A 24,832-nucleotide genomic window follows, 5' to 3' on the forward strand; every position below is an offset into this window, starting at 1 on the left:
TTTAATCATTGTTTATATATTTAATATTGTTTTCGATATTTATTTCCACTGTTTTGTTGTTGTTGTTGTTTTTTGTTTTTAGCATTGTTCTGCTTTTAGCTTTATTTTTGCTTGCTAAAATTAATTGGTTGGTTTTTTTTTGGTTTTTGTAATGTTGGATACACATATATATTTTCTATACAGGGTCAGACCGTTGAAGCAGATGGTTGTTTCCGTTGAAACATGGCCCAGTGTTGGGTCATACACTGGTGTGATGCTGAATAAAGTTGTTTTTATCGACCTCAGGCTGTGAAGATTTTTTGGTCCACCCCTACTTTCTGGCTTTCTATATGTCATCCATGATACAGAAATCCATTTTTATGTGCCTGCAGCCCTTCCTTGGGCTTCAGTCCCTTCACCACCATTTCATATTTATGTATTGAATGCACTGCAAGAAAAACCTCACTCACTGGGCTTCAATTTCACTTATTGGGGTAGTACATGTCACTCTTCTGGATGAGCCACCTTTACCATCTGTGCACTCTGGTCCAGCATATTCCTTCCCTTCACTACCCACACATGTCTAGCTGTTTCCTTACCCTTCCTCCCCCATTTGCAGCCAAGGAGCTCTCAGACAGTTTGAGCAACCTGAACTTGATGAAGAACCTATTGACCATTGGTGTAGCTACAGGTGGGCATGGGTGGGCATAGGCCCATCCATTCTTGGCTCAGGCCCACCCAAGACACTTCAGCAGTGACTGCCCTGCTCCCCTCTCTCCCTCATCTGGATCTGGCATTTGCTCCCGCTCACATGCTCACCCATGGCCTGGAAACTTCCCCCCTTTCTAAACCAGCCCCTTCCCAGTATACCTCATCAGCTTCAAAGACAGGGGGATGCCCTGCAGGCTTCTCTCTACAATGTCCCACCAGAGAAAAACAGGAAGCAACATCAGTGAGGGCAGAAACACGGCAGAGAAGTCTGTGGAGCTGGTGCAAGTAGTGGATATGTCGCTGCCGCCACCCGTGAAATAGCTGAGGTACACAGGGGATGGGTTGGTGGCTGTGGAAGCGGCAAATGCCAGATCTGGGGGCAGAGGAGAGGGACCAAGATATAGGATAAGGGGGGTGTAGTTTGGGAAGGCCCACCCAACTTAACTGTGGGCCTATCCAAAATAACAGGTGTGGCTACGTTCCTGCTGTTGATCTTGTAGTTCCCAATCTCATGAGACAACAAAATCAACAAGCTGTCTGAGGGTCAGAGAGGAGGGGAAAAGATTTATATGTGAGAGACAGGGGTAGGTGGGATGCGAGAGAGAGAAAGAGAGGCAGGTGGGCTGCAGGCAAGTGGTAGAGGTGAGAGAGAAGGAGGCTGACTTAAGTTTGCACTATTTAATTTTCTTTGTCATTTTATTCTTCAGCATATGATACCTTTTATTAAATTTAAGATATTAAGGCATTATGGAACATGTAGGGGGTCCCCACGAAGGAATCTGGCCCCCTAAAACAGAAGGTACTGGCTTCTATTGCCCTGTAGTTTATGGTTGTGCAATGGCTACACTATACTAAACTGTCTTCTAGTATGAGTTCTCCACTCAAACCAAAACAATTGGTGAGCACATAAACGTTTAGAGACCCAAACTGCTTTTTCTGCCTCGAGCGTTTGTGTTCTTATGATGGTGTTTAGTTACAGTAAAAACATACATTTCTTTTTCCTCTGGCAACCTATTGTTTGGAACTATATTTGCCATGAATAACTGTAGACTGATTTACTTTTGAAGTGATCATGTATGTGCAAATATTTGTCTTCACTCATCTCTTTCTGTAGACTCTATTTCTATCCCCCTTCTCCAAGTCTCTCATCTTGTTGGTGGCCTGTGAAAACTTTGTCTATTGGGAAGGGAGGGAAGACTGAAGGGTCCCACTGGCTAATCATTTGGCCTTGAGGAAGCACCTGAAAGGAGGACCCCCCCCCCTGCTTTTGTGATTATTAGCCATGGATTAGAGCATGGCTCCCTCCCATAGATAAGCCTCAGAATGTCTCCAGTATTCCTTGTACTGACCAGCCCTTGCAAGGAAACCAAAATACTGACAATCGTGCCAATACCTTCCATCAGGACTTCTCAACCCAGTCCTCGGGGCACACCAAGTCTCACTGGGTTCCCAGGATATCTACAATGAATATGCTTGAGATAGATTTGCATACCAAGGAGGAAGTGCAGGCCAATCTATCTCATGCATATTCATTCTGGATATCCTGAAAACCTGATGGAACTTGGTGTGCATGCATCAGAAACAAAGCAGAAGGTGGTTACCTTGCAATCTGACAGTCACAGGTTCAAGGCTGGCTTGTGCATGACTGGAAAAAGCATACTAAGGGCCCTGTTTACTAAGCAGTGTTATAGGTGCATTAACATTTTTAACGCAAGTTAACCATGTACGCGTGTTAACCATGTACATGCCTACAATATCCCTATAGGCGTCTACATGGTTAACGTGTGTGCTAGGTGTACTGTGAAAGATTATTCCCTCCGCCCGAGGGTGTTCGGGATCTTGCCTCAACCCTGGCCACTTAGCCTCCCGGTCCACTGCAGTACACAGGGCAGGGCTCGAAGAAAATAAACTCCAAAAAGGTAAAAGTCACCAAGCTCCTTTATTGTCAGGGCTTCACAGTTCAGTAACTTTCAAAAGGAATCCTGCAGCCCTTCAAAACAGTTGCTCCTGTTTTTCTCTCAGGGCCCAGGTACAGCAGAAACACAAACACGTCCCCTTCCAGCTGTTGCACAAATCAGTTGGAGCCAAATTAACAGTCCCCACAGATAGGTTCCTCTATAGTCCAACTTCAAACCCCAAAAAGAATCCCTGAATCTGGTCCACCCCCACGGGGTTTTTGCAAACAGTTCAAAACACACACTTCTGTGGTCCTCAGCCCACAAAAAGGGAGAAAAAAAAACACTGTAGCTTACTTTCCCCTCCCCACACAAAAGAAGGTTTGTTTTCCCAACAGTTCAAAATCCACAGTGCTTAGTGCCTTAGCACTCAGTTCAGACACACAGTCTCTTCAAGGAACACAGCCTGAACTCTTTTGGGAAAGAGGAAAAGATCCCACCCTTTCTGGGTCACTCTATTACTTCACTGACCCTCCTCCTGCATGACCTTTCCCCTTTCCACTTTCAGCCCAGCTGTGACACCAAGAGTTCACCTGGTTTTTCAGTTTAGCTTTCAAGGCATGAGCCCAGGCAGAAAGGTCCATGGGTTCCTCAGAACCTGCCTCCTGCTCCTTCTCTCCAGCAGCTTGCCAGTCCATGGATTCATTCTCCTCCACCCTGGGCGGCTGTTCCTCTCTTACTTGATTATGTTCCAAGTGCCCCTCCCATGCCTTGTCAGAGCCTCCTCCCGGGGAATGCTGGGGCCAATAATCCCTATACCAGGGTTTTCCCCAGGGATGCTAGGAAATGTAGTCCTTCTCCCACCTCCATTTTCTAGGGGGCACTACCTTTTCCCTTCTCTCTCTCTCTCTCTCCCTGAGGAATGATTAAAGGTAAGGCTCTGCTCTGTCTCCCTCGGCTCTTGAGCCTCCTTCCTTCTCCCCCCTCCACTTCCATCTGTTCAAAACCCTTATCCTCTCCTTCACAGTACGCATGCTAAAAATGCTAACACACCTTAGTAAACAGGGCCCTAAGAGACTTCGAGGGAGATATCTAGTTGGATGGGTGGAACACTTTTGGATGGCAGGGGAATAAAGGTGCTGATATTCTGTACGGGTCAGCTAATCAAAAGACCTGAGTATATGTTTGTGATGTGAATATGTGTATCTGAGTATGTTGGCTGTGTTTTGTTTTGGCAAAGGGAAGACAGGTCAGATACATTCACCCTCAAAGGCATATGGGAATAACATTTTATAGTATCATCTGCCATTGATGAACTTCATTTCTCATGACCATCTGTACACAATAAGGTGAATGCTCTCATTAGCACGCACATTAGAAAGTTATCATCTGGTCCAAGATTTTAACTAACATGCCACTAGCAACCACTGGGTAAACAGCATGGACAGAAAGGATTATTTACCATGCTTAACCTTTTTTTTTTTTTTGCATACAATGTTTCTTCATTTACTGTACATGTATGGCATGCTTATTATAACATGCTCATTTTTATGTACTGGGAACCTCTTAGTGAGCATATTAAGGCCTGACTGCATAGTGTGATATTTTTAGTATACACAAGAGAGCCCTGACTTGCATACTTACAACTTAATACATAGATCCTCTGTTGTTTTGAAGGTTATGCAAGGCTATGTCAGGACTCTACCAGCTGTTGCAGCAACTGAATAGATTGCATTTTCTGTTTCACAAAACCCAGTAAAACAATGAAATGTTTTGGAATCGCACTCTCCGCACTATATGTGGATACTGTGAAAACCCTGGGTATGTCGCTCCTCAGGCACACCCGGCCATTCCCAGCAGTATAATCCTTGCAGGTCTCTTAGAGTTCAATGCAAGGCCTTAAAACAATCCAATCCAGGTTTTCTGCCTTTATTCATACCCAAAGCATAGCAACAGTTTGTGAAAGCACAGCAGCAGTTTTAGTAAACATAAGTTATTGGACTAGAGTTTCTTCACCTTGACACATCCACAACATGAGCACAGTTTTACCCTTAGGCTTCAAGACAGTCTTGCTACTATAGTTCCCCCCACCACTATAGTGGGGCTAGCAGTACACCTCCCACTTCACAGATCCACCTTTCTCTGTGACCTTCCATTGCTGCCATTTAGCACTACCTTGTTTTTTTACCTTTATCAAGCTTCCCATTCCATGTCCATTTCTCCAGTAGAGTGGGGCACTTCCCTCTCCAAATACTCTATGACCTCAGAATCCTGGAGGAGTTCCTCCAAGGAGGTTAGATTGAGAACAGGGTTGAAGCCAGTAGGTGGAGCTTGCTGGCAGTAGGCGGAGATTGCAACCACATTGGTTCACCTAAAATGATAGCAAACGCTATTGACAACAATAGTAAAAGATTATTAGAAATAACGGACTGCCTAGGTGTGGTCCATCTGTAAAAAGTCAAAAGCTGTTCTAGTTGGATAGGCAGTGCATTAAAAGGTGGAGGACAAAAGGTGTTTTTACTTATATGTAGATACAAATATCATGACATCAAAACTGAAGCTTCAAAAATTATTGAAGCTGGTGGAAACAGCACTAATAAAGCTGTGTTTTGTGCTCATTTTTCTGCACTGTTCTATACAATACAGTAATACATGGGCAAATTTCAGTGAGGATATCCTGTTTACTGATGGGTTCATCTCAACTGTTGTTGTAATCTGCCTTGGGAAGCCAGTGTTATAAAGATTGGAAGTAAAATTAAACTCTCCTTTCATTGGGGTGCATGAAATAACATCTTCATCTCATCTCTTTTGTACAAAAGGGTTATTCTGTTTCGAGCATGTTTCAGGGACAAGTGGTTTTCATAAGTCAAAATAATAAAAATAAATATTTTCTTTCATGCAGATCTCTCATCTGCATGAAAGAAAATATTTATTTTCCTCAAGGCCAAATTTCTCATTTGTTTAAACATAACTAAATAGGCTATAAGCCCCTAATGCAGTCCACTGGTTGTCTTATATTTTGTCCTTGTGATGACTTATACTGTGCCAAAACTGGAAATACAGTGAGACAGAATAATAGAATTCAGTAACACCCAAAATGTATTAATTAACATTATAATTGTGTTGGCATTTGGGTAATAAATATATATCACAGAACTGGAAAATGTTGGCACATTTAGACTAACTTTGTACTTCTGCATGAAGGTAGCTCTGCCCTCTTTATTGAATATTTCTCTTTTATACAATATTAAGTGCATATAATATACCACTACATTCCACAAAACAAAAGGTGCAAGTTTCCACAAACCATCTTTCTCTTTTGATCTAGGCACAGGAAACAAAATGATTTCAAATGCTCCCAAGTTTCAACCTGATTCATGTTTAATGTGGCATATAAATGACATAAATAAATAAATAAATAAATAGAAACTATGAATGCTGAGCACCTGATTCTCATAACACGATGTCTGTTTTAGTGGCCCTTTACCAGGAGAAAAAAAAAATCTCTGCACAAATATAACAAATGCCAAAGTGTCCCTATAACCAGCCCCTCCAAATGACACACTGATTATAATTTATAACAAATTACTACTCTACCTATGAAAAGTTATTCCATTATTATACTTTCTGTGTACATCCATATGCTGCACAAACTAGCATGTTTGAAAATATAAGTGAGATTAAATAAAAATGCTACCAACAAAGAATGATAACTTGGATGCAGTAGCTCATAGTTTGCTTTGTTTTGAGTGTACACAGAATGACGGCTACACGGGGAAAGGGAAACACAGACTAACCTAAGTGTCTTCAACTTTTGACATCATGCCATTTCCTGTTCTCAATCAAATATCCTTCAGCTCCTCGCCTTGCCCCTGCTGTTTCGTTCCCAACAGTTCAGTATCATCTGTTTTCAGCTGCTCTGTGGATAGCTCCTCCACCCAGCTTCCCTTTAGAGGAGGCATTACATGCTGCTTTCTTAACAAGGGGAATTGGGCTTCATCCCTCTCATGCCCCCTGTCTACCCTGTGGGGTAACTCGATCCCTACTTCAGTGGGCCACTTAAATAGTAGAACTGGTTAACTTTTTAGTGGCCAAAATAAACCTGGATATTCAATACCAGTAGCTGGATATAGCCCAGCATTGAATATCCAGGTTTAACACCAGTGGCGGACAGCAAACACGCTGCCTGCCGCTGGCTGAATATCAGGCCCAGTGTCTCTTTAAACGTTGGACAACAGTGGCTAAATTAGACCCAGATATTCAGTGCCAGACCCTACCAAGATAATGCCACTAAATATCCCGGTGTTTATTTATTTCTTCTACTGCCTACAACTAAGCAATTTACCAAAAAAAAAAAATAATAATAATCTTAAAATACAAAACATCACACAGTTGAAGAAGAAATAAGGACTTAAGCTTTTCTTTTTATTTGTCTGGGCAACCTAACTACAAGTAGGTTCCTGCTTGGAGGACAGAACATACATTTGCTACTACATAGGAAGAAAGGGTTTTCTCTTTTTGATTTTTATTAGTAAGGTATTAGGTACCTCCAGACCGAGTTCCTAGATCCTGTTCCTGGTGGTTCCTGGTGTCAGTTCCAGATCCCCATGATACCCTACACAAGCAAGTGACAAGCTAGCAAAGAAAGAAGGTTGCATTTAAAATGACTATTTTTAGTGCGCACACAATGATTTTTTTAGTAGTCTTTCTAGTCTTTGGTAAGCTAAGTACACAGGTTAATGAACATTCAAAGCTAAACACAATGGTTCTTCCCTGTATGTAGGAGGCTTAGCTGCTCCAGGCCATAGATAGCTTGGAAGGAAGCAGGCATGGAGAAAAGGGAGTTTGCCACAGAGTACTTAAGGAAAAGAAGGTAAACATGAATTAAGAATACAGTGAAACAAATACTTATCTGAGATTGTTGACTGGGTAGCTACAGAAGCAAGGTTCCTGTGCAGGGCATAATCCAGTGCCTCTCTTCTTTAAATACTGAGCTGGGAAGGGAAAGGAAAAAAAGAAAAGCTGGTTAAATACTTACCTAGGAAAGTATAATTGAAACTGCATGTTGCTTAGAAGCTTATATAGAATGTTGGCTGACATTATTTTGAACCTTGAAACTGAAAAGATATAACCCAATTTCAAAGCTGAAAGCTTTAGGAAAACTTAGTTAATTACTCATGCTGTGAAAAGAAAGTAAAACGGTAATAAATTATTGTTGTAAATAAAAGAAAAGCTGTTGTCCTGGCTTCTGTCTCACGTTTGCAAGAGCTGACACATCCCTGAGCACAACTCTGGTTCTCTAACAAAGTAACCCTTGTGTGGAAGTGAACCTTTTCTCAGGGGAAATCTACCAACCACTTCCTTTGTGACCAATGGCTGTTTTGCCATTGCTCTGAGACAAGGTGCTGCTGAAACCAAGGAGATGATACAGACGTGTGAAATTGGCACTCACTGGGCCATTTTTTTACCATGGCTGGATAAAGGGGCTTTTTAAAACGGGGCCAGTAAATGGTTGTGTGGTAAAATTAACAGTAGCACATGGCTATTTTACTGCCTGAGCCCTTACTGCCACCCATTGACCTAGCGGTTAGGGCTCATGTGCTACTCGTGGTAATCAGGCAGCACGCACCAATGTGGCTGCTGATTACCACTGGGAATGCCCCCACAGTATAAAATACAAAATTATTTTCTACCATGGGAAAAAGCATGTGCCAACTTCGGAATTACCACCAGGTGCCCACGCTACCCCAGCGGTAGTGCCCATTTGGTACGTGCTACCCATGCGTTTGCCCTACCACTGCTTAGTAAACGAGCCCCTTAGTCATGGCAAAATAACAGGAAAATGCTACCTCTCATAGATAACTTTAGAGATCTTTATTGAAATCCAAAAACTTTAACAACTACAAAAATAAATCAGGGCTAACAATGCCTCAGAGTTACATGTCCAAGATCACATAAGCCAAACAAAACTAAGGATACTGCATGCTGAGGCACAGAACAGTTTCATTCCCTGACTTACACAAGAAAGAGAAAAATCCCACATAACAAGATTTTACATGTAACAATCATCTAAAAAAAGTAACACTTCTAGTAATTTTATATAGAACAAATAGCCAATTTTAACCAGGCATAGTTAGGACTGTTGTTTTTTTTTTTTATGTGATCCTACTTGCCTGGTTAGATCATAAGATAAGAATATAAGAATAGCCATACTGGGTCAAACCAATCATCCATATAGCCCAGTATCCTGCTTCCAACAGTGGCCAATCCAGGTCACAAGTACCTGACAGAAAACCAAATAGCAGCAACATTCCATGCTACCAATCCCAAGGCAAGCAGTGGCTTTCCCCATGTCTGTCTCAATAGCAGACTATGGACCTCTCCTCCAGAAACTTGTCCAAACCTTTTTTGAACCCAGATATGCTAACCACTGTTACCACATCCTCCAGCAACGAGTTCCAGAGCTTAATTCTTCTTTGAGTGAAAAATATTTTATCTTATGTATTTTAAAAGTACTTCTATGTAACTTCATTGAATGTCCCCTGGTTTTTGTAATTTCTAGAATAATAAAAAATTGATTCACTTTTACCCGCTCTACACCACTCAGGATTTTATAGACCTAAATCATATTCTCCTTCAGCTGTCTCTTTTCCAAGCTGAGGAGTCCTAACCTCTTTAGCCTTTCCTCATATGGAAGGAGTTCTATCCCCTTTATCATTTTGGTCGCTCTTCTTTGAACTTTTAGCTGTGCACTAGCACTGACTATCCTGCTTATAATCGAACGAGAAAAACGCCCAAGTTCCGACCTAAATCGGGAGATGGACGTTTATCTCACAAAAACGAATAACACGGTTTAATCAAAAGCCGAACTTGGACATTTTCAACTGCACTCCATCGCGGAAGCGTACAAAGTTGACGGGGGCGTGTCAGAGGCATGGTGAAGGCGGGACTGGGGCATGGTTATCACCCAAACAGAGATAGGCGCCTTTCGCCGATAATGGAAAAAAAGTATGCGTTTGTAGCTAGAATTTAGGGCACTTTTCCTGGACCCTGTTTTTTCACAAATAGGGCCCCAAAAAGTGCCCTAAATGACCAGATTACCACCAGAGGGAATCGGGGATGACCTCCCCTGACTCCCCCAGTGGTCACTAACCCCCCTCCCACCACAAAAAATGATGTTTCACAACTTTTTATTTTCACCCTCAAATGTCATACCCACCTCTCTGGCAGCAGTATGCAGGTCCCTGGAGCAGTTGTTAGGGGGTGCAGTGGACTTCACGCAGGTGGACCCAGGCCCACCCCCCCTACCTGTTACAATTGTGCTGCTTAATGCTTAGTCGTCCAACCCCCCAAACCCACTGTACCCACATGTAGGTGCCCCCTTCACCCCTTAGGGCTATAGTAATGGTGTAGACTTGTGGGCAGTGGGTTTTGAGGGGGATTTGGGGGGCTCAACACACAAGGGAAGGGTGCTATGCACCTGGGAGCTCTTTTACTTTTTTTTTTTTTTTTTTTGTAAAAGTGCCCCCTAGGGTGCCCGGTTGGTGTCCTGGCATGTGAGGGGACCAGTGCACTACGAATCCTGGCCCCTCCCACGAACAAATGCCTTGGATTTATTCGTTTTTGAGCTGGGCGCTTTCATTTTCCATTATCGCTGAAAAACAAAAACGCCCAGTTCACAAATTGTCGAATAAAACATGGACGTCTATTTTTTTTGAAAATACGGTTCGGTCCGCCCCTTCACGGACCCGTTCTCGGAGATAAACGCCCATGGAGATAGACGCTTTCGTTCGATTATGCCCCTCCACGTGAAGTGCCCGTATTATTATTATTATTATTATTATTATATTCTTTGTATATACCGCCTTTCTGTGGTACAGTCAAAGCAGTTTACCTTACATTATAAATGTACTTACAGTATATTCCACAATTACCTTATAAGTTCTATGCATTCCACATCTTATAAAGAGCGGCAGCAATCTCTGGTGAATAACAATCAAGTCTTAATAGATCTAAAAAGATGTAACAGTTACATAATCAAACGTTTCTTGACTAACACGTTTTATGTAAGCTTTCTAAAAAAATATATAGCAACTATATAATCAAAAATTTCTTTGAAAGATGAAAGATAAGCTTGTTATGTTTTCCTGAGCAGGGGATAGCTTTGTATTAATCTAATACTTAAAGGAAGCTCATTCCACATAAGTGGTGCCTGGAAGAAAAACTGGCTCTGTATTTCAAACCTTTAAGGTTTGGATAATGAAGAAGGAAAGAATGTTGAAAAGATGTTTACTGAAATGTAACTGGATTAAATTACACAGATATAATGGAGCTAAACCATACAAGATCTTAAAAAAACAGCAAACTGTGAAGTGATTCCGAGCCACAACCAATATAACTTTACCAACAGAGGAGTAAATCAGCCGGGCTCTGATGTAATATTACTATAGTCAAACATAGATAGAAGAAGACTTTGGACAACTAAGCGAAAGACAGAGGTATCCAGCAACATACAAATTTGCCTGATTTTCCTTTGGATAAAGAATGATTACTTCTGGCTGTACCCCCAGACCACCCCAACACCAAACTAATAGTACCATGGCAGTCAGAGCAGATATTCAGCAGCATTATCTGATTGTTCTGCCAAATATCTGCTCTAAGGCTGGCCAGTTCAACTTAAACGTGAAGGAGCCTCTTCTGCCTGATTAAATCATTTAAAATATCAGATCCATTATTTCCAAATGTATATGACCAACTAATGGGCTGTTTTGTTGCTTGTTTTCTGCAGGCATGGAGACAAATTTGTCTAAGATGATTCCACTGGCTTCCATTTCTTCAGAAAAATCTAAACCAGTATGTATTTTTGGAACGGGGGATTTTGGAAGGTCCCTGGGATGTAAAATGCTGCAGTGTGGCTATTCTGTAGTGTTTGGGAGTCGAAACCCTCAGGCTTCCAGCCTGCTTCCTAAAGGAGCAGAGGTCCTGAGTCACAGAGATGCGGCACAGAAAGCCTCCATCATCATCCTGGCAATTCACAGAGATCACTACGAGTTTCTTACTGGGCTGACCGACGTCCTTGAAGGAAAAGTCTTGGTGGATGTGAGCAACAACCTGAAAATCAACCAGTATCCGGAATCCAATGCAGAATTTCTTGCTAAGTTGATACCAAAAGCGGAAGTAGTCAAAGCGTTTAATACAGTGTCAGCCTGGGCTCTGCAATCTGGAACACTAGATGCAAGTAGACAGGTAAGGGTAACATAACTGCTGGTTCAATACAATATGAGTAAACCATGAGGGTAATTTTATGAATGCATTTGTGCACATATGTGATAGTATGCAGTACATGCTTCACATAAAATTCATCCACATGTATAAGTATGCACAATCACCACAATGAATGTATTTTTATATGACTGAGGTATAGGCGTGTCTGGTTTGGTTTATAGGTGGTGCTCAGGTACAGTCATGATGTGTGTGCACTTTATGAAACATGTGCATTATGGGGTAAATTCTACATATGGTGCAAAAAAAAATCACGCTAAGAAAGTGCTATTCTACAAAATGCACTTAAAGTTAGGTGCAGTTTATAGAATAGCACTTAAGCCCAGGAATCACACCTAACTTTATGTGTGGCCATTTGCACAAACTAAAATGTGGTACAAATACCCATGTGTAAATTTAAGCATGGATGCTCTTATTCTCTAACTATGCGCGTAACTTAAAGGAATACCTCTGATCCATCCATGACCCCCCACCCCATGGACCCCTCCCATTTCCACATCCCCATTTTTGACTCACATGTAAAATTTAACCATGGATTCTATGCCTAAATTTGCACACATACGTTTCAATTAAATCTAATTAGTGCAAATAATTGCTTGTTCAAAAGATAATTACTACCATTAATTAGCTCATTATTCAATTAAATTGGCACTTGCAATTTGTAGTGTGTGAGCTGGTCACCCTTCCAGACCTGGCCAAGCCTGACCCTACTTAGCTTCCTTCACACACAGTCACTGCTAGGCTCTACACTTCTCAGTGATTCACCAGGACTCTGCCTCACACACAGGGGAGTTCTCTGCCTCCTCTTCTCCATTCCCAAATATTCATCAACACCAGGCTTCTTATAACCAAAGGCTTTAATTAGTTGCCATTTAACATAAGCTTCATGGCTTATTTCTTCTTCAACTCAAACATAACAAAAGGCATTTACTCAGAGTCTTCTAATTAAACCCTTTTCAGACTTAAAGCAGTTCCTCAAACTTTCACAGTTTAAACAGCCAAACAAAAGCATTTACTTTCCCTTCTCAGAGGGTAGTGCAGCGGTCACCTTTTCAGCAGAGAGCTTCCCCAGTGCTTCCATCTCCACCCTCCAGCTTTCCACCATTGTCTTAATAAAGCTGCCTGAAAACCTCTCACACCTGGTTCCATTTCCCAATCAACTCCTGGCTTCTCACTCTCCTGCCTAGAGTCCTTCCCTTGACTCTGCTTCCCTTCCTGCTGCAGTGCATTCTGGACCTTGTAGTTTCCTGCCTCCTCACAAGTGACTTTTATAGAATTAGGGCATATGTGAATATTTACCCCTCCTTATGAATAGATGTAAATGTTCACAGCTTCACTTCCTATATAATAATTCTCACCACCAACGTTCTAATGTGGGACTGCCTGTGTCTGTGGCTCCTGGAGTTGCTGAGCTAGGCTCCATAGCCAGGATGACGTCACTAACAGCTGATTCCCAGGCAGGGGGAGGAGTAGTCCCAACTCCTCCCCCTGCCTGGGAATCAGCTATCAGTGTGCCGCTTCCTGCTACTTCAGAGCAAGTGGCAGGGAGCGACGCATCAGAAAACTACAAGCGCGGCACCACAGAAACCACCCCCACTCGGCGCATCACCCAATCCCCCCCCCCTCGGCACATCAAACACCTCCTCCCCCCCAAGCACATCAAACACCCCCCTCCCCCCACCCGAAGCACATCAACACCCCCCTGGTGCATCAAACTCCATCGCCACCCGCAAATGCCAGTAGTAACGCTGTCCGGCCACTGCTGCTTCTCCTGTTGAGCAGCAGCGGCCGCTACAAAAAGAAAAGAAGCGATAAATGTTTTAAACCCAGCACAAATCATTCGCAAATGCCCGAGTCTTACAACGCAGTCTCTGCAGTCGCTCCTCCTCTCGCCTCCACGTCACTGCCCCTGGAGTAAGACCCCGGAGGAGCGCAGTGACGTGACAGGCAAGAGGAGGAGCAGCATCAGAGACTGCGTTGTAATACTCGGGCATTTGCGAATGATTTGGGCTGGGTTTAAAAACATTTATCGCTTCTTTTCTTTTTGTAGCAGCCGCTGCTGCTCAACAGGAGAAGCAGCAGCGGCCGGACAGCATTACTACTGGCATCTACGGGTGGTGATGGGGTTTGTACCGGGGGGGGGGGGTGTTGATGTGCCGGGGGGTGTTTGATGTGCTTGGGGGGGAGGGGGTGTTTGATTTGCCGGGGGGGTTGGGTGATGCGCCAGGGGGGAGGGGAGGGTCGCTGGACATGGGTAGCTGGAGGGGGGAGGGGAGGATCGCTGGACATGGGTAGCTGCATGGGGGCAGGGGGAGAGGAGGGTCACTGGACATGGATGGCTGGAGGCGGGGCAGGGGAGAGGAAGGTGGGGAGGGGGTCCTGAGACCAGAGAGGTGGGAGTGGGAAGGGGGACCCTGCCAGAGGGGGGTTGGGGAGGGGGGCCCTGCGAGAGGCGGGGTGGGGCTCACACTCACTCACTCACTCACTCACTCACTCATTGTCTCTCACATACACTCTCTCTGACACACTCCCTGTCTATCACACTCTATCTCTCTGTCACACACACACACAGTCTCACACACACAGACACTCTGTCTCTCACACACTCTCTCACACAAACACACACACACGCTGTCTCTGTCTCTCTCTCATTCTCTATATGACACACACACTCCATCTCTCACACACACTCTCTCTCAAACATACACACTCCGAGGAAAACCTTGCTAGCGCCCATTTCATTTGTGTCAGAAACGAGCCTTTTTTACTAGTTAAACATAATTTCTGCAGAATTTAAGCTGGCATTTTAGAAAACACATAGGCGCCTATGTGTCTTTATAAAATGTGCCACAAATAGGCACCTTCCTGCCCTCTCAGTCTAGGTGACTTGTTATAAACTTACAATCAAAGGGGGCAATTCTACAACTGGGTACCTCCATTTAGGTGCCCCAAGGGAGTGCAGTAGGAGCCTGTTCTTTAGGAGCATCTGGGTATCCAGGTTCCATTATAGATGCTAGCATATCACAGTATCTGTGAGCCTTACATCTGAAAGAAGATTCGGTATCTTCAGCATTGGGAGAACTGGGGCCAATGCCGGACAGACTTCTACGGTCAGTGTCCTGCAAATGGCAAAAGACAGGTGAAGCTTCGGCAACTCCAGTGTTGTAGATCACTTTATTGTCATGTGCTGCGAGTGAGGGTACTGTGCAGCTCAGAGGAGAGGGGAAAACATCTTGACTAGTTTAATACTGTCAGCAATACTTGGAATCTTGGTTATAGCCACATATCATCCCCATCATGTTTGGATGCCTATATGGTTGGCATGGTGGAGACTTGACAACCAGCATTTAAGCATGGGTGACTGAGGCCCACACAGAGTGGCAGGCGTGATTCTGGCCACCTTGTTGGGCATGCTGGATGGACTGTGCAGGTCTATATTTGCCGTCATATACTGTGTTACTGTGTTACCCAGCTTCAGTTACACCAGCCATAGACTCAGCATAACCACAGGCTTGGAAATGCAGCAAGGGCACATGTAATTTACACTATTCTGTAAATTACAAGCATAAATGGGAGCTCTGCCCATATCCCACCCATTCTCTACTCATAGTTCCGCAAAGATGACTAATAAAAAAACTGAGTGCCCTCAGTATGGGCTCTAAGGTGACTGACTGGGTTAGGAATTGGTTGAGTGGAAGGCAACAGAGGGTAATAGTAAATGGAGCTCATTCTGAGGAAAAGCATGTTACCAGTGGAGTGCTGATAGGAGAAACAAACGAGAAAAACCTCCATGGGTGGAATCAACCAAAGATGAAACAAGAGTGAAGCACACAGTCCAGTAAAGGAACCATATAACTCTTCATTACCAGCATCAATAACATCTGCAAAACAACCTGACACAGCTGTGTTTCGGTACCAACAGTACCTGCGTCGGGGTCAAATAGATTCTCACTGTCAGATGCTAATAAATTGCCAGAGTGAGCCCTGGTTCTAAATGTTCAGTACACTGCTGAGTGAAAAGTCCTTCCTTTGGAAAATCAAAATTGATGCAATTCTAAAGCGCTGCATCTACGAGAAAGGATACCATTTGCGGCACAAATCAAAAAAAAGTGGAGCACTGCAAGGTTCAGTTTTGGCCTAGTTCTTTTTAACATTTTTATAAGCAATATTGCTGGAGGGCTGTCTGGTAGGGTTTGCCTCTTTGTGTATGATACCAAAACCTGCAATAGGATACACATCCCTGATGGTGTGGATAAAATGAGGAAGGACTTAGCGAAGCTAGAGAAATGGTCTGGAACTTGGCAGCTAAGATTCAATGCTAAAAAAATGCAAGGGCTGTAAAAACACAAGGGAACAGTACAGTTTAGGGGGTAAATAAATTTTGTGCACAAAGGAAGAACGGGACTAGGGTGTAAATCTGAATAGGTTGCCTAAAGATAAGCACCCGGATGATGTACTCTAAGCATGAATTCTATAATGGCAGTTGTGTGCACAACTGGCATTATAGATTATTACCATAAATCCACATTTCCAAATCTAGCTTTAGGCAGGAGCACTTATGCTAGCTCAATGGCTACCATAAATGCTCATGCCTACCTCTAGGCAGTCAGGTGTGTAAATGTTAATATTCTATTATCCACATGATTGCCTGACATGCCCCTGACCCACTTATGCTCCTCCCAGGTCTACACCCCCCTTGAAGTTGTGTGCTCTGGAATTTGAGGATGCAATATATAGAATAGTGACTAAGGGCAGTGAAGTGCATAGCTGCTCATTGGTGCCAATTAAGGTCAATTATAGCCTATTATTGCTCATTAACAGCAATTATCGGCTCATTATTAAGTTACATGCTCAACTGACCTTATTCTAATAATTGCATGTGCAACATTGCACACTAAGGGCTGGATTCAGTATATGGCGCAGAAAAATCGACACCAAAAAAAAGTCAGCACTAAATGGTATTCTATAAAGGGTGCTCCAGAATGGGGGCCCTTTATAACATAGAGCTTAGCACCAGGATCCACAGCCAGTTCTGGGTGTGAGGAATCACACCAAATGAAACCAGGTGTAAATCCCAGATTCAAGCTGGGTGCAGATCCCTCGAATTCTGTAACACTGTGTGCATTATAAGAGAACACCCGTGACCCATCCATGTCCCTCCCATCGCCACACCTCCTTTTCAGATCCATGCGGAAACACTTAAAGGTGCTAATCTATAACTGGGTGCATAAGTGTAGTTCCATGCCAATCTGCCATTTTTGGGCCATTTTGGCGCCTTACTTCCCTTTCATTACGAAGCCATGCTAGCAGCTGCCAAGTGGCAGTGGCAACACAGCCCATATATAGTGAATGGGCTATGTCGGCATTACCACACCGGCAGCCGCTAGGGCGGCTTTGTAAAGGTGCCTTATAGAGAATTCCCTAGTAAAATTGGGTGTGCAAGTTTTTGGAATTAGGGGGGTAATTTATTTATTTAGATTTTGCTCACACCTTTTTTATTAGTAGCTCAAGGTGAGTTACATTCAGGTACTCTGGATATTTCTCTGTCCCAGGAGGGCTCACAATCTAAGTTTGTACCTGAGGCAATGGAGGGTTAAGTGACTTGCCCAAGATCACAAGGAGCAGCAGTGGGATTTAAACTGGCCACCTCTGGATTGCAAGACTGGTGCTCTAACCACTAGGCCACTCCTCCACACATTTATGTTCAAGGGGATGTCTAATTTATAGAATTGCTTTTAAAACATTTTGTATCTGTCAAATGCACAATTATAGCCTTTTCATAAACTATCTCAGCCTCTTTACTCCCAGATCTTTGGCTCTTTGATGTTTACCATCAGTGCCAATACAAATGGAGCTACTATCTCTTGGTAACTGGAAAACTGTTCCAAATATTTTAAGGTTATGGAATTTAGCAAGAACTGCCTTGGTCCATTTATTAATATAAGAGGCTGATGGATTAAAGTATGACATTTTCTATTTATTTATTTATTGTGAAAGGAGTTTTACACATAGAAGATGGACTTTTATGGTCTTTATTGTGCAAAGTTCCTTTTATGAAGAAAACTTTTGTAAAAAGAGTCAGCTTTGTAGCAAACAACTATACTAGTAAATGTAAGAGGAGAAAAAGTCACTAGACATAAGATTTAAAAATCACCCCAAATAAGTTCTTAGCAAGCAGTACCCATATACTAGAAATTATGGGGCAATTCTATAAATGGACACCTAGCCACTTACACACATCCTTGGCTCCAATAATCAACAATGATGCTCATATATGCACTAAGTACTATTCTATAAGGTAGTGTGTAAGTGCTATACGGTTAGATTCTATAAATGACGCGTAAAAATTGACACCAAAGAAATGCATAGGTGATATTCTATAAACCACGCCTAAAATCTAGCAAGGTTAATAGAATTAATGCTTAAGTGGAGAGGTTGCACGTAAGCTTAGACACCGCTATTTGCACCAGTGAAAATGTGGTGAAAATGCCCACATATAAATTTATGCATGGTGCACCAGTAAAAGAATGTGCAGGTCATTTCTAAAAAGAAACTACACTTGTGCTTCCCCCTTTGAAAATTTGGTGCAAAAATGTACCCAAAGACTTTGCAGCAAAGTGGCCAGTTAAAAAATAACCTACATAAGCTCTTTTGTAATAACAAACTTACCATGCTGTACAAATGAGATTAATGAGCACTTCCTGTTACTGTAAACACACAATTCAGATGTCACTTAATGTAAATTTCTTAATATTGGGAAAATATTTCTGCAAAACTGTAGTGTTTACTCATAAAGAAAGAAAAATGAAATTAGTTTTTGTGGTGACTGCTATACCCACTGCTATACAAGTGGGTTGACATTAACTCATAAGGGCTATACATCCCCTCCCCCAGAAGAACAGAGAGGAGAAGAGTTACTGCCAGTCAGGGACCCCATCTTCCAAAAGTGAAGAATCGTTATTTTTATTTTTATTTATGACATATATATCCCGCATTAGTCTGAGAAGAACTCATGTTCTATGTGGCTTACATAACAATTAGAAAAGCATGAACATGTTCAAAAAGTATTAACAGAAAGCATAATACAGCATATAATGTTAGACCAGTAAAACCTGAATTAGGAACAGATGTAATTAAATACTTAGGACATATTTTACAAAACCGTGCTACTGATTCCTGGTGCGGCAAATGAGAGAAAGCCCATTCAATTCCTATGGGCTTCCTTTCATTTGCCGCGCGGGAATCACTAGTGTGGCTTTCTAAAAGAATCCCATGGAGGGGCATAATCAAACACGAACGCCAATCTCCATGGGCGTCTATGTCCGAGAACGAGTACGTGAAGGGGCGGGACAGACCGTATTTTCTAAAAAAATGGGCGCCCATCTTTTTTTACAATAATACGGTTTGTGCCCGGCAAATGCATTGGAGTTGTACGGATTTGAGCTGGGCGGTTTCGATTTTCAGCGATAATGGAAACCGAAGGCGCCCAGCTCAAAAATGAACAAATCCAAGGCATTTTGTCTTGGGAGGGGCCAGGATTCGTAGTGCACTGGTCCCCCTCAAATGCCAGGACACCAACCAGGCACCCTAGGGGACACTTGTAATAATTAAAAAAAAAGTCAAATACCTCCCAAGTCCATAGCTCCCTTCCTTTGAGTGCTGAGTCCCTCAAATCCCCCCAAAACCCACTGCCCACAACTCTACACCATTACCATAGCCCTTATGGCTGAAGGGGGGCACCTACATGTGGGTACAGTGGGTTTTGGGGGTGGTTTGGAAGGCTCCCATTTACCACCACAAGTGTAATAGGTAGGGGGGGATGGGCCTGGGTCCACCTGCCTGAAGTCCACTGCACCCACTAACAACTGCTCCAGGGACTTACATACTGCTGTGATGGAGCTGGGTATGGCATTTGAGGCTGGCACAGAGGGTGGAAAAAAAAGTTGTTAAAGTTGTTTTTTTTGTGGGAGGGGTTAGTGACCACTGGGGGAGTCAGGGGTGGTCATCCCTGATTCCCTCCGGTAGTCATCTGGTCATTTAGGGCACTTTTTTGGGACTTGTTCATGAAAAAAAAGGGTCCAAAAAAAGTGACCTAAAATCACACTAAAAAAGGCCAATTTTTTCCGATTATCGGCCGAAGGCGCCCATCTCTGCTCGGCCGATAAACACGCCCCAGTCCCACCTTCACCACGCTTCCGACATGCCCCCGTCAACTTTGTTCGTTCCCGCGACAGAGTGCAGTTGCAGGCGCCTAAAATGGGCTTTCGATTATACCGAATTGGGCGCCTTTGCGAGATGGGCACCCATCTCCCGATTTGAGTCGAAATCTGGGCACCCATCACTTTCGAAAATAAGGCTGCATGTGTATTGGGGCTGAACCATACTAAATTTTGTGAATGAAGGTACATGACTGGTATCAAGAGAGTTAACTTGTAAGTACAAGAAGTGCCAGTATGGGCACAGGGAAAATGGTAGAAAGGCATTGCTGGAAAAAATTGGCAAAAGCCAGGCTACTGTTGAATATCGTTGCCTCCAGCAATTTCTATGTGGAAATGGTCAATGCCTATGACACCTGGTTAAGAATTTCATTCCCCAGATCCAAAGAAGAAAGGAATGAATGAGATTAGGGAGTGATCCCCTGCCCTTGAGACAAACACACAGCAAAGCAGATGCAATCAGTCAAAAATCCCCTTACAGGGCCTGAAAGAGGAGAAAGTAGTTGTGGCCAGCCTGAGATCCATTTCATAAAGCCCTCTGAGAATGTCCACTTATTGCCACATGTGATAAAATATTTTGTGGAACTATGTAGTGTGATAATCACATTATTATAGTGTATCATGTTTCATTTCCAGCATAGGCTAAATATATTACGGAATCCCACATTGTTTATGAAACCAGCCAATAACTTCTCTAAGGAGGTGGATCAATAAATATTGGTGGACTTAATATTTACATGCTGATTACATGTGTAAATGCTTAGAATAATGGCATATATGAGCATATGAGTACACACACACATGTAAATGTCAGAATTCCACCTGTCTCATTCTACAAACATGCACATATCTAACGTAGCATGTACTTTGAAGGTAAGCAACCACATTGGTGAAGACTGGGCAGAGCATGTGTGAGACTCCCATTTGCATGAGTCATTTATAGAATACCATAAATTACACATATATCTTTGGTATTTAGGTAAGAACATTCAAACCAGCTCTATGAATAGTGAAAGTACTTATAAGCAAGTATCTAACTTGATATAGTAGGTATGCTATAAAGGAAAGTAAGCGACTACTTTCCTTTATAGAATAAACACCCTGTTATAGAATTAACCTCTAAATGACAAGAAGCATTAGATCTTTATTTATGATCTACAGTTCAATATAGGCAACCATTACACACCATTCACCTAGATACTTTCCCCACACCTCACCCATTAAGGGGTCCTTTTGCTAAGGTGTGCTGAAAAATGGCCTGCGGTAGTATAGGTGAGGGTTTTGGGCGTATGCAGATCCGTTTTTCAGCGCGACTGCAAAAAAATGTTTTTTAAAACTTTTTGCCGAAAATAGACGTGTCTGAGGCCTTACCGCCAGCCATTGACTTAGCAGTAAAGTCTCTCACATTAACCGTGCGGTAATCACCTACATGCGTCAAGTCAGAGTTACCGCCCTATTTTCGCCATGCACTAGAAAATAAAATATATTTTCTGGCGCACATAGCGGGCACGCAAAAAAAATGAAATTTCCACATGGGTCATGCAGTAGCCGGGAGGTAACACCAAATTGGTGTTCATTGGGCGCTCGTAGGTACCTACATGGCTCAGTAAAAGGGCCCCTAAAACCATTCCACAAACTTACCACTCAACATTAATAATAAAGGATATTTAGAGCATCAGCTTTACCATATACAACAGTTAACATAAATATATTAAATGTTTTATATGCAGGGCTTTTTTTGAGGGGGTACTTGGGGGTATTGAGTACCGGCACCTTTTCCATTCTCTGCTAAAACTGACCCATGGATCCCAAGTTTTAATGAAAGAGCTCAGGCTCTACACACCAATTCTGCCTTGTCATAGATTATGTGACTGGTTGCAGGGGGCCTGGCTATAGTGGGGTGGGTCACTCAGTGATCACCCTACCCCTGATGGGCGGCCTAGGATTTGAGTACCGGCACCTTTTTGCTAGAAAAAACGCACTGTTTATATGTATAAGTAGTATACTATAACATAACTCAATAACTACAGGGGTAAAGAATAGAAACTGGCTTGAATAAGAAATTATGTACTTTAAGTGGCCAAGCTTCTACAGTCGGCAGCTAGGATTAACTTTCGCTGTGTAGACTACAACTGGGCAGACTGAATCCAACAAAATATACTTTACTAAGAATCCACAATACTTGTTCTACACTGCAGTCCACTTTCTGAGGACCTACGCACCTGTTGAAATATTTGGCCAACCTGCCACGCTGTGTCTGGTTGATTCTATGCAAAAACCAGTTGCACTTAAACAAACATCCTGATAGTCCTCATCAGAGTGATCCAGTCAGCTTCTACCTTTTTAAATTAAGCCCAAAGTTTTTCACAAGAAAAATGTCATATTATCTATGTAAAGTTGCATTCACTGGTTTCAAATAATACTGCACAGGTCTGAAAATGGTCTGACTTCAACAATGGATTCCTCAAACCCTAAATAAGATGGATAGGGGAATTAATTCATTGAGAATAATCCTACAAAAATCAGGGTGAACACACAGATGCAATGTTCTATAGGGAGTTTGCTTCTGTAAAGTCATAGGGGTATGTCAACTAAAATGCATTAAACCCTAACGCGTATATAGCATGCGCTAAAACACTTACTGCAAAACGTGTTTAAGCGTTTTGCAATAAGTAAGCTGTTAGCACATTCTAAGCATGCGGTATTCATTTTTTTTTACTTTTCTGGAGGGGGCATGTCAGGGATAGAGAAAGGGCATGGACACACTTTCCAGCTAGCCTGTTCTGAAAACCACACCCATAACATGGGAGCCCTTAGTGCCTCATAAATAGGAGGCAATAAGAGCTGCACCATTCTTTTTTTTTCAGGTTATGCGAGCTAATGTGAACATTTTAGCGCACAACCTGAAAGAGATATACAGGAAATTCCCATATTTTCTGGTCATACTAGAAATAGACTTAGCAGGCAGAAGAGTCCCGTATTAGCATGTGCTAAGTCTATTTACTAGCACGCTTTAGTAGACATACCCCTTAGTTACAAAGAGAACTTTTCTCCTAAAGAAACGTAAATGTTTGTGTTTCAGGTTTTCGTGTGTGGAAATGATCACAAGTCTAAACAAATGGTGGTGGATATTGTCCGAGCTCTTGGTCTTACACCACTTGATCAAGGAACTCTTCTGACATCAAAAGAAGTGGAAAATTACCCACTGCAACTGTTTCCAATGTGGAGGCTTCCCGTGTACATCTGCACTGGATTAACTATTTTCATTTTTATCTATTGTTTAATAACTGAGGTTATCCATAGTTATGTAGTAGACAGAGAAGATAACTCATTCCTGATCGCTATTTCCATTCCAAATAGAGTGTTTCCAATAGTGTCTCTCATTCTACTTGCCCTGGTATACCTTCCAGGCATAATTGCTTCAACTGTCCAGTTATACAGAGGAACAAAATATAGCCGTTTTCCTGACTGGTTGGACCAGTGGATGCTATGTAGAAAACAGCTTGGACTAGTGGCCTTGGCTTATGCATTTCTGCATGTTCTATACACATTGGTTATACCTATTCGCTACTATGTAAAATGGTGGGCAAGCAATTATGTCATTTCTCAGGTAAGTCTTTAATATTCCTTTTTGCAAAAAATTACACCAAATTATGGGGTCAATATTCAGTGGGCTCTAACAGGGTAGGAAGGCTCCTACCTGGTTAAATGTCGCTGGCCGGCTCTGCTTCTGATATTCAGTGACACTTAACTGGTTAGCACTGCTTAAAATCAACACATAACACCATGGAACTATCCAGTTTGTGCTGGGATGGTCCAGGGCAGAGTCACGCAGAGCTGGGACTTATCCTGTTAGCAGGCATTTTGAGTCGACTAATCAGGTAAGTGCCTGGATAAAGTTAAGACAACAAACAGACTGTCCTAACTTCATCTGGGCAGTTGTCCAGGCATCAGTCTGAAAACTGACTGGCACTCAGATTACTTTCGATGGCCAGATATTCAATGCCAGTACCTGGATTAGGTCCAGCCTTCAATATCTGAGTCAGATTCGGCCCACAGCAGTCAGCACCTTTAAATCTGCTGACTTCTGCAGGCTGTATATCTGAGGGGCATGTTTCTATCTCATGAGTTAGAGCTCATAGAAGGTGGATTGTGAAGGGTAAGTTTTATAGTCATGCTAGCCATTATGCCCATTAAAACGGGCGGGATTTCTAGCTACCCTCCTCGCCAGGTCGCCACCGCCCCCCCCCCCCCCGAGGTCGCCGCTACCGTTCCCCCCCCCCCCCCCCCGGAGTTGGCGCCGCCGCCTCCCCTCCCCTCCACCTGGGCCGGGCGCTCTGTTCGCTACTGAACTTACAGCGCCAAAACCGCAGCAGGCAGATCAGCTGAGCTCCCGTTGGCCTTCCTTGAGATTTAAAGACCAGCTCTCCCTCCACTAGTCTGTTCCCCTCTCTCTCCTTCCCCTCATTCCCTTTCTTCCTTTCCTGAAGTTACTATTGAGGAAACTACACTTCTCCTTTCTTCCTCAAAATGTACCACCTGTTCCTCTGATCCCATTCCCACCCACCTTCTTAATGCCATCTCTCCTACTCTTATTCCTTTTATCTGTCACATTCTCAACCTCTCACTTTCCACTGCGACTGTCCCTGCTGCCTTTAAACATGCTGTGGTCACACCTCTCCTTAAGAAGCCTTCACTTGACCCTACTTGTCCCTCTAATTACCGACCCATCTTCCTCCTTCCTTTTCT

General features: G+C 43.0%; 1 protein-coding gene across 1 annotated transcript in view; it reads left to right on the top strand.

Moving 5' to 3' along the window:
- LOC115468358 (metalloreductase STEAP4-like) overlaps positions 1 to 24,832 on the top strand; it is a 53,423-nt gene that overhangs the window by 12,986 nt on the left and 15,605 nt on the right. Inside the window, exons 2-3 of the mRNA XM_030200008.1 lie at positions 11,374 to 11,831; positions 23,166 to 23,693. Coding sequence (XP_030055868.1) covers positions 11,376 to 11,831; positions 23,166 to 23,693 — 984 coding nt within the window. The 5' untranslated portion in view covers positions 11,374 to 11,375. The remainder of the gene's footprint in view (positions 1 to 11,373; positions 11,832 to 23,165; positions 23,694 to 24,832) is intronic.

The sequence above is a fragment of the Microcaecilia unicolor genome, chromosome 1 (assembly GCF_901765095.1).
Source record: "Microcaecilia unicolor chromosome 1, aMicUni1.1, whole genome shotgun sequence".
Taxonomy (NCBI): Eukaryota; Metazoa; Chordata; class Amphibia; order Gymnophiona; family Siphonopidae; genus Microcaecilia; species Microcaecilia unicolor.